General features: G+C 49.0%; 1 protein-coding gene across 2 annotated transcripts in view; it reads left to right on the forward strand.

Moving 5' to 3' along the window:
* The window catches only part of CRISPLD2 (cysteine rich secretory protein LCCL domain containing 2), a 38,963-nt gene that overhangs the window by 6,936 nt on the left and 21,124 nt on the right, over positions 1-10,903 (forward strand). For both annotated transcript variants that reach the window (XM_075161518.1, XM_075161519.1), the window contains exons 2-4: positions 730-776; positions 4,870-5,195; positions 10,497-10,615. In XM_075161518.1, coding sequence (XP_075017619.1) covers positions 4,953-5,195; positions 10,497-10,615 — 362 coding nt within the window. In that variant the 5' untranslated portion in view covers positions 730-776; positions 4,870-4,952. The remainder of the gene's footprint in view (positions 1-729; positions 777-4,869; positions 5,196-10,496; positions 10,616-10,903) is intronic.

Genomic DNA, 10,903 nt, shown 5'->3' on the forward strand with positions numbered 1-10,903 from the left:
TGCCCTGGGGTGCGCCCGGGGCTGGGCCCCGCTGCCAGACCCGGGGATCCCGCGGCTCCGGCGGAGCTGTCCCAGCCTGGAGCGCCGGCACCCGCTGTGGGATTTGCCCGCGGGGAGCGGGAAATGAGACAGCTGGCTTTAATCCCTCGCAGGAAAAAAAAACCCAAACAAACCCTTGCTTGAATTCCCCCTCCCTCCCCACCGGAGCCCCTCGGCGTGGTCCCGGGGCGGCGGGGAGGATGCTCCCGGGCACCCGGCGGGCTGCGAGCGCTGCCTGAGAGCTGACTGCAGGGGAGAGCAAAGCAAAACCTTTTATATCATCACCCGGCTGCAGCCCCCCTCCTCTCCCCCCGCCCGGGTGTTGGGTTACAGCTTTTGGGAGGATGGCCCGCATTTGCCGAGCCCCAATGACTGTCTTCAAACTGCTGAGAGCCCAAACCCCTCTGCTCCTTGCTCCTGCCTCCTTTTTGTGGGCCCCCCCCAGCTTTTTTTTCCCCCTCCGTTTCGTTATTACTCCAGGCCCGTTGCCAGACAGGATGATCCAGGGTTGTCCTCTTTGCCTGGAGAGCATAAATACCACTGGGGAGCTCTGTGAGACTGCAGTTGGTACGAGCTGCTGAGCTGAGACCTTGCGTTCCTCGCACCTCCTAAGGCTTATTTCATCCTTTTTTTTTTTCCCCTCCTCCTAGTTTAAATATTTCAGATATATAATTTATTTTCCACAAGCAGGCTTGGAGGAGCTACAATTTCCTGGGGACTTGGAAGTACTCGGCGAGGTAAGTGTGAGCTTTGGTCCCTGCTTCTGAAATGTGGTTTGGGGGGGTGGGGGGGTGTGCAAGAAATGTCTCTATTTAAGCAGGCACAATTTTAGTAACTTCTCCAAAAAGTTGCCTGCAATGGTATAAAATAGCACGGTACTGTCTGAGCTTCCCTTATGTATGCTTTGCAGAGGTAATGCAAGATTAATAAACATTAATCTTGAATGAATGGGAGGAGTTTGCAAGTACGGGAGTGGATTTCTGCACAAATAGAAAATATCTAAGGGATGCTGCGGCAGTCTCCAATAGCTGACTGCCCATGGGCACATCTAGTCTGCTCCAGGATGCCTGTGTTTATGCAACTCTGCTCTAAAGTCCTGTCTAAAAGGAATTTCACAGTGTCGCCACATGTTATGTCTGTTACCAGTGGGTTTTCCGTGTGGTTTTGCGTAGAAGCTCACCCACTTCAGTTCTGTGGGAGTGGATTGAATGGAAGATCCAGATGTTTTGGCCCGTGGCCTTGAAGATGCTGAATGCATAGTGTGTTCTGTGCAGGCAACGTTATGTCCTGTGCCAAGGGACTTGTCATCCCACTTTTCTTTTGAAGCCAACACAATTTTTCAAAGCTTGAAATGTGTGCATCTCGGTTAAATAGATGAAATAGGGGTTTAATGCATTAAGTATGTTGTGGCTTTATCTCTGGATTTCTTTGCATAGGTTAAAAGCTGATCCCAGGCTCACTCAGGTTAAAAGCTGATCCCAGGTTTAACTCTCTTCTGCTTTGCTGTTTTAGATGCTTTGCCGGTATCCCCTGCTAACTCTTTCATTTTCCTGCCTTGTCAGCTTGCTCCATGTATAACTCCGCAGGTCCCGGGATGTTTTAGCTGCAAATGTCATCCATAACCAAGCAGTAGACATCCACTCCTATACTTTGCCAGGGAGGCAGTTAAAGATCAATAGCCGTATGGAATAAGGTGAAGCGAGGACATAACGCAGTACGGGAGTCAGCCTGCATGTGGCTTTAGCAGGCAGCGCTGCGTGCCAGGCTTCAAATGCTACCAACTCTTCTGCTTTCTGTGAAATGCAGACACCATCCATTAGCTGGGGAAATAGCTTTCTAAAAATAATCTTTTCCAAAGTCCGGTGCTGCTTTTTAACTTCCTCAGACCCCAGAAGAAGGCCTCCCCTTTGTCCCCAGTTTGGACAGGCTTTACAGCATATTAAGGAGTCGGTTTCTGCTGACTCACTCGTTTCTGATCGCTCCCAGATGTTTACCTGGCACCAGTATCAAGGGCCTGATGTGTTTAAAGGGAGGCTGTGCTAATGCTTCTCTTGAACCCTTGAAAACAACAGCAGAGTCTTACTCAGCTGAGTGTCAGCTGATCATTTTCTCCGAATAATGTCAAATCCCAACCCAAAGGCAGTAAGATTTCAACCTTCCCCGATGAGGGGTTCCCGAAGCAGCCCCGCGGCGTTGCCCCGGCTCTGCAGGGCACTTGGGCTGGCTGCGCTTTAACACATGTCCGAGTGTTTCGTTGCACCTGGGCACGAGGATATTAAGAGAGGCAAATGGATAAACATCTGAAATTGATGAGAGCTTTCTGAAACGTGAGCATTGTCTGCTGCTTTTAATTAATCTGGCCAGGGAGCTCTTTGCTCCCTGTCCCTCTCTGATCGCTTCATCCTTCCTTTGGATGCTCAGCGCTCCCCGCCTTGAGCCAAAGCAGAGGAAGGGACCTGCACACCCCAAGTGAAAAAGAAGATCGTGCCAAAATGACCTAATTTTAGAGAGCTGCTAGTATCCCCTCGCTTGCAGATGGGATACAGGGAAGAACATCCTGAGGAATAATGCACCATCTGTTGCAAGGTTTTGGCTGGGGCACGAAACCAGACGCGTTGGCTTCATTGCACAGCTGTGACTGGGGCAGCTCCTCTGGGCTTTCAGATGTTACAGCTGATTTTTTCAAGCTGCCCTTTCTGTAAGTTCGGTGTTTGCCTTAAATGGGTGGTGGATACGGGCTCCTATTTAGCAAAGGGCACCCGGCCAAATGAGGGGGTACAACTGCAGCGTATATGAGCGGTCTGTTCCTGCCCGCTCTACCTACAGGGCAAGCTGCAGTTAAAATTGCTTGTGCTAAATGGCCACATTGTAAACGGCTGTGGCAGAGCATCTATTTTAAACTCTTAGGGAAGTGCCTCAAAGTAGGAATTGTTCCCTGAATTTGGGTCAGACAGTCTACAAAAGCAACAGCTCGTTTTGCCTCCCCTACCCCTCTGTAGCCGGGTTAGAAAGTTGGGCTGCTGCTTGGGGGGGAGCAAATGCCGACAGACAGGGCTGAGAAGAGGATGAGGTTAAAGCAGTATTTGTCCCGACGCCACCGAACGTCCTGTCTTTCAGGTGTGCCTGGAGCTGGGGACAAGGCGTGTGTGTTCGACTTGCTCTGCAGAGCAGGAAATAATGAGACGCCGTTACCTAAACCGAGCAAATTACATTCCTGCATTGTTCTACCAAGGCAAAGGCTTAATGCTCTGCCTGGAGAGAGACTGAGGGCAGCTGGTTTTCATCTGCCCTAATAGAGTACAAGAAAGAAGCCTCAAACAGGGACTTTGTCTCTCTTGTGTAGAGAGTCAACAAGTTTTCAGGGTTTCTCAATGGCCTCAGGTCTTTTTGGGCGTCCCCGCCCATGCAAAGCACCTTGTGCTTGCCACTGTCCTCTGCAGATGCTGTTCTGCTGGGTCCGGGGAACAGGGCTTGGGACTTCGTGCTTGAGTTAGCTTCTCCAGCTGGGAGCTGGAAGGCTCTTCCCTGCCTTGGGTGGTTTCCAGCTCGTCCGGTCTCAGTGTGTCCAAATCCCATGTCACTGGGCTGAAACTTCTCGAATAATTCCCGCTCATCTGGGGTTTGTCTCCTGACGCGGCGTAGGATTGCTTTCCGCGTGTCTTTTAACCATGCTGTCAAAACTAGCTCCTCACCTAGTGTTGAAGACGGGAACGGGGAAGCTTTCTTTCAAAATTTAGCCTTAAGGAGAGGGGATGCTGTGCTTGCACCGTCTGTATGGATGTTTATTGCCCCTGATGGATTGACTCCGCTCTAGTGGCTCTTAGATCCCACCTAAAGAGCGCGAGGTGCTGCAGAGCCGTGCAGCACCACGTATTTCCTTCCCTGAGTAGCTCATGATCTAAATAAAACCAGCCAAGACGCACAAGAATCATTAGATGGAGAAGTCGGGGCCGGGGGGAGAGGAAGGGAGGAAGAGTTTGGAAATGGCAGGTGGAGCGGGAGCACCATGGGGCAAGGGAGGGGATGGGGATTGAGCGAAGCCATTCAGACCCGGTAATGACCAAATTGAGACCATCTCTTCCAAGCCCTTGGTGCTGACGGCTACCGAGCATGCATGGGAACACCTAATCTTCTGGCCGGGCGAGGACGGGTGCTCTGGCTCCTCTCCTAATCTGCCATAACTCATATCGCTGGCCGCGCTCCCGCCCGCCGTAAAGCGATGCGTCAGCGAGAACACCCCGGTGCGTCATTCGCCAGCAGGGATTTTGGTTGTTCAACGTTACGGTGACATTTCACATAAACAGCCGCTTTCACGGAGTCTGGCAGCTGCTCTGCTGGAGTCTATTGGCAGAGCGGGGCCTCCGAAATAGCTCTGGCTGATGTCTGACCTCTGCGATCTGGCTTGCTGGGAATTTTACTTTCCCTTTTATTCATATCCCTTCTCCACTTTAACAGCTGGGCGAATAGCTTCAAATGTCTCCCCTTCCCGCCTGTGAAGGGATGGAGCTGGGATTATTCAGAGCTGCTGGGCATTGCTGGGTGACACCTGCACCCCTGGCATCTTTGGTGGAGAAGGCATCCGCCGCCGTGCCCGAGCGCTGCCCGGCTAATGCTCGCTCCCAGCACGACATCAGTGGAGTTCCTCGGTGTAAGAAACTGAGTTCCCATCGCTTAGGGTGCCGTTCAGGTCTTCCTGTCGTTGGGGTGAACGATAATTGCTTGGACTGTAGGCATCACTCTCTTTCAAGCAAAAATCTGGGTCCTGTGGGTCATACGCACTGGGAGCTGCTCTGGCGCTGCTCTGATTGCCTGTTTCTCCCCCAAATCCAGACGCGCGCTGAGCCACGGGAGTCTCTGCAAGAAAACCTACCGTCGTCTTCCTCTCCGCGTCGGCTGGCTGTAGAGGAGGAGGCATGAATCCTGTCCTGCCTTGGATCCTTCCTCTCGGATGGGTACTGCTCCTGACAAAGGCAGCCGAAAGCTTTGTCTTGCCCAACTCGAGTCACCTGGAGAGCATTTTGAGTAAATACCAGGATGAGGAAACCCACTCCAGATCCAAGAGAGCCATTTTATTCTCAGACAGACAGGAGATATTGATGCTCCACAATAAATTGAGAGGTCAAGTGTACCCTGTGGCCTCTAATATGGAATACATGGTGAGTCTAGCTCCTGATACTTAATTTTATTATTACCTTTTTTTTTTTTATATAAACTTTATTTTAATTTTCCTTACGGTGCAAGAGGTGTAGCAAATTTCCTCTAAAGTAAGTTTTTCTCAAGAGGTTTCCCGGAGCAGTTTCATTCCACAGTGAACGAAGCTTTAGATCATTGGACTGTTTTGGTTGGAAAGGGCCGCTAACGGGTCATCGAGTCCATCCGCTGCATAGTTTCAGAACTGGTTCCATTATTCATAAACTAGAGCCTGGCCCAGCCCTGGACGCATCTCCAGTGATGGTAATTCCACAGCCTGCCTCAGCAGGTTCTTCCATTACCTTAATGTCATAAAAGCATCAAATTTTCCCTAGTGTTTAACCCACATTCTCCCTGTGAAAGCTTTCAGACCGCTGTGACTGGTGTTTCGGGACACCACGGTCTGCTCAGAGAAACCTCTGATGGTCTTCGGGTTGCCATCAGCTACCGCCCAACGCTGGAGGTAGCATCTGCCCTTTTGTCATACCCTGATCACCAGAGATTATCGATGTGAGCCAAGCATCCTTGATGCTCCGGGAATCTGCTCAGCACCTTGGAGAAACAGGGTTTGAGGAATGTGGCGCCATCTGCAAAGCATTTCAATCACTGGAAATAGCTGGAAAGACTTTGGGAGTTCACGGGTGGATGGGTCAGTGCTATTGGCTTTTCATAGTTCAAGAAACCAAAATAAAAGTTTGGTCAATGTATTCTCCTGCTTCAGAGGGGGAACTTAAAGGTATGAGTATGAAATATGCCTTTACCATCAACAATTCAGATGGATATTTTTTTTTTTCACCCAATGCCAGAGACCCTACTTTGAGCTATTTTTGACGTGCCATCAAAATATTGCGGGGCCAGCAAATGATGTAGGCAATTTTTTTTTTTTTGCCTTTTCCCAATGTGCAAATATAGTTATGACTGAAACTAGCCTGACTTCAACTGTGCGCTCCCGCTGACAGATGAAATGATTAATGATTTGTTAAGACCGTGTTTAAAAGGGTAAAAGAAAGAGTACGCTAAAAGTAATATAAAATTGTTTGCCAGCTGTGCTGAAATGAGTGCTGCAAATGGAAAACCCTGCCTTTTGGGACTGTAGGGAAAGGGAAGAGAGAAGGGCGAGCAGAGGACATGAGGAAGGACAGCTCTCCATCGCTTGGTCCGCGTTAGCGTTCACACTGCTGGTCTTTCGTCCCGCTGTGGTCAGAAATCGCACGCCTTTCTAAGAACCGGTGCTTTGTGTCTCTCTCAGCGGGCTCTCACGTTATCCTGCCTGCGAGGGACTGCCAGAGGAGAGGTGACCTGATTAACTTCCAGAAAGTAAACACAAAGCATGAGAAAGCCAAAGGTGTTTTGGTTGGCTCTGAGGATCTGAGAGGGCTGCCGTTGCGGACTGTCCGCTGGCCGACGGCTGTTTGCGCTTGCAGCGTGGTTACGCTTTTATGTTTGCCTTTGCTCAGTGTGCTTTTCTAGTGGTTTTTATGGGCGATGGAGGGTAAATGAAAGGGCCTTATATGCTGGGAAGAAAGAAGCTGAGTACAAGATGGTGCTGCTTGGAAGAGCTATAATCAGTCTTTCATGTGTGCGTGTTTACCCAATATTACTTGGAAATGCTGTGTATATTCTGAACGTGAATTTCACTTTAATCCTTTGTTCTGCGTAGGACACTTCTCATTTGGACTCGTTTAAGAGGATGGTCTGTCTTTAGTACTGTAGATAAACTTTTCTCTTTTCCTTCGGTGCCAGTGTGGAGCATCTCCGGCGAGGTGTGGTGCTAATTTGTGGATAAGTAGGCAGAACTTGTTCTTGCCCATCAACCTCCAAAACTGCCTTCTGAAAGTCCTTTCTCTCAGCTCCGTATCTGATGTATTTAAGTGATCCAAAGTGGCAAGGGGAGCTAATGTATTCCAGGAAAGGGGCGTATTTATCTGCTGTAGGATGAACTTCAGTCAGTGGAGGCTGTTAAGAAAGCAGTAACACAGTGAGTCCCATGACCTATCTGGAGATCAAAAGAATTATATACATACGGGATGAAGGTAAAGTGGAGTCAGGAAATGAAGAAATAAACAGTTTTGCTTCTGGGTTTGTATAATTAATTGAAAGCTAGCGTAGGTATTCAGTGTTAATGGAAAATGAGTGAGCGGTATCCATCTTCCTGACAAAGTTGGTCAAATACAGAATTACCTTAATCCCTATAACAGCTTTACAATCGACACTTCCACTGTGTGTTTGGACTTTATAACAGCGGTCACGGCAGCGGATGGGTGCCAAGACCAAAACAAACTCCTTGTTAATGAACCCAGAGTAAAGAGGACATAATAGTTCTTGAGACATCTTGACCTCTTAAGATGGCTTAGTCAGATGGCTTTCAGCAGTCATGAAAGGCAGAAATCTTTCCTCTTGCGGAGTCCTCAAAGACAGCTGGATAAAACAAAATTGTTCTCAGTGCAGATTGTTGGAAGGAAAATAGTTTTTTTCATGTATAAGGTGTCCATCCTTCCTCTGAACGGCGGCGTGGTGACTTTCCTTAGGATGGGATAGCATCTCTGTGTGGGTCAGCAAAGCGTGTCCAAGCTTCTGCCAGTACCTGTCAGTCCTGGACTCTCGTGCCACTTCTACAAGTAGATTGCCAGTCTTGCAAAAAGTCTAAGCTGGGGAGAAAAGTGAGGGAGTGACCTGCTCGCTACAGCTCACTACAACTAACAAACTAGTTGGGCTGAGCAAATGGGCTCCTTGCGGGGCGCGTTCTTACTGAACCTGAGCCTACAAATTGTGGTGTAGCGTGTGTCTGCCGTGCACGTATTTAACATGTACAGTGAATACTGTGCTTTGAAAGGCTACTACAAATTTGCAGGAGTAAAAAAGGGAGTCCATGTGCTAAATCACTTGGCATCTCACACAACCGAAGGCTTCTCAGTCTCTGCTTGAGGAGGAAACTGCGCGTAGACACTGCCCCTCTGGCTTCAGCAGTCTTCCTCGATACTGCTTTGAATATTGGCATAAAGACTTCTTGCAAGCATAGCTGGGAAAGTCTGAAATCTTTCTTTTTTTTTTTTTTTGATATGTTTATTGCTCTGAAATAATTCCAGCCTCCTGACCGCATTCACGTCTGAGAAGCAAGAGGCAAATAACAGCTCTAATTTAAATGGGATGGCTTTGTAATCTGATGCCCGCAGAAATGAGCTTCTCTACTCATCAAGCACAAAGCCATGCAAAGACGTAGCTCATTCCCAATTGCCTGTTGAGTATCTTTTGTCCGAGTTCGTTTATTTTATCCGTAGGCATCAAAGGAAGATGTAATGCATATGTTCACATCAATTTCCATTTAATGGACTATTGCTCATAACGTCTCTGCATTAAATTAGGAGATTTGGAAGGTCTCCACCTCTGAGGCTGCAGGGAATAATGCTCTGCTAGAAAGTCTGGAGTGCTAGCAGGGCATAACGTCTTGGGAGAGTTTCTGTGGCTTATGTGCTGGATGGGAAGGCGGATTGTGGCTGGTCATTGCCCGGTGCAGAAAGTGGGAGACCACAAAAAGTTGTGTGTCTAGGCACAATTGCAATAGTCTGCTTGAACAGAGGTTTGGAAACGTGTGTGTGGTGGGTCAGATCCCGAATACCTTCAAGGAGCTGGAGGGCTGAGACGGAAAATGGTTTTGTTCCCTCTGTCAGAGCTGTGTCCGCACGGGGTTTTGCAGACTGACATGAATTTGCTTGGCCACTGGTCAGTTCAAAGCCAAGCTGATGAGCTCAGAGCAGCTCTGGGATGTTGTTGGAATTTGGGTTGCTGAGCATGCTTAATGATAAGCTGTTCTTGGAGGTCTGGGCTGTTAGCTCAGTTAGATGAGCTCATATTTGCCTTATGAAGATAGTGTAGACACACCAAGTTCCAGCAGACACTGCGTTTTCCTGTCGTCTTAGCCAGGGACATGCGGTCCCTCCCCATCCCAGTTATAACTGCCCGAGACAGTGTTCAGATACTTACTGGGAAGGAGCACTTGATGTTTTTCAAATGTGTTTGAGAGCCTAAATGCCCTCCAGTCCTCCAAATGGGCTCTGACAGGTCCTTTGATACGTTTCAGATAGGAAGTTGCTTTTCTTCTGGAGAAGGTAGGACTTGGAAAGACCAGCTGGTTGTGATGGTAAATGTCCAAAGAGGACATAACCTTGTGCTGGCACGTGAATGGGCTGGAGACACGTTACAAGACCTCTCTTCTCTTTGGTTTCATTTGTAGGAATGTGCAGTAATATTTTAATCCCAACGAATTATCCTCTGAGGACTGTTCTGAATAGACCAGCTGTCAGTAATTACACAATGAATTCAGGGCACTGTCTACTGGGTCCAGCAAGTCTGGCCTTGAAAACAAATGCGCTCCTGGGCAGTGGAGCCAATGAAGCCTGCTTTCCTCTTTGCCTTTGTATCGTGTTTGAGCTTTCCTTTGGCTTACAGCTGGGTGATACTCAACGAGGCCTGATCTGACACCAACGTCCTTCCCTCAGTGGGGGCATAAACGGGGTTTGTCACTTCTAACCTGATGCCTGTTTCAGTGAGAGTCATGTTAGCTTAACAGCTCTGGGGCTTTGCCACCTCTGTTAAATTTGACTGGATCCATGGGTGGACTCAGCAGTTAGTCTGGAAGGAGAAGGGGAGGTGGGACCGGGAGGCTCAGACCCACACCCCTTGCTCAAGAGGTTGGGCCAAAAATCTCCACCTGTGTCGGTGGTGAAGGGCAGGAGCACATCCACTGTTGGAGTTCCCCTTGATGGCAAAGCCAGGAGATGTCCTGGTGGTAAGGACAATGGATGGAAAATTGTGCTGCAGCTGCATCAGAGCACTGACTGCGGGTTAGAAGTCTTGCAGATCTCAGAAATAGGTGTCACGAGCAAGCGCTGGGATCTCTGTCCTTGATGGGTTTTGTTTTGGTTTGGTTTTTTTTAAGGTCGATAGTCTAGATGGGTTCTTGAGGTCTTACTGGGTCTGTTTTCTGCTGACCGATGCAAAGCATCTCCTAAGCAGCATGACATCAAGCAGGAAAAATAACAGACCCTTTAGTGCCCTGCATTCCCGCGGCAGGGGGACATCTTGGGAAACTGGCTTTTAGGTCAGGGCACATCATTAAAGTATGCTGGCTTCACAAGGACAGCCCAGACACCGAGGTGAGCTGTCATTTAGTCCCTCTTTCTCCTCTAATTGCTGTTGGTTGTGTCTCTTGATCTAATAAGCTTGAGATGACAAATTGACCTGTTCTTTTCTCTCCCCACCCCCTGCAGACCTGGGATGATGAGCTGGAAAGATCAGCCCACGCTTGGGCTCAGCAGTGCATCTGGGACCACGGGCCTAGTGCCCTCATCAGGTCAATTGGGCAGAACTTGGCGGTTCACTGGGGCAGGTAAGAGTTGGGGTGCTACCAGCTCATTGCAAAGAGCAATTTAGAGCCAGCTGGAAAGGTTTGCCTTGTCGATGCTTCGCAGAGCACTGGCGAGATGGGAGAAAGGGTGAGAATCAATAATTGGTATTGCTGCCCTGAAACGGTCGTGGTGATAACATCTGCAGCCACCTTCAGCTGACTGTTCCCAGCAAACCAGCATTGCTGTGGGTTACTCCATTTATCTGCGTCTCGGGGTGCTGCAGCTGTAAGGTGCCTGAGGGCACTCCGGCTGCTCAAGGAGAACAGCTA

This window comes from Calonectris borealis, chromosome 12 (genome assembly GCF_964195595.1).
Source record: "Calonectris borealis chromosome 12, bCalBor7.hap1.2, whole genome shotgun sequence".
Classification (NCBI taxonomy): domain Eukaryota; kingdom Metazoa; phylum Chordata; class Aves; order Procellariiformes; family Procellariidae; genus Calonectris; species Calonectris borealis.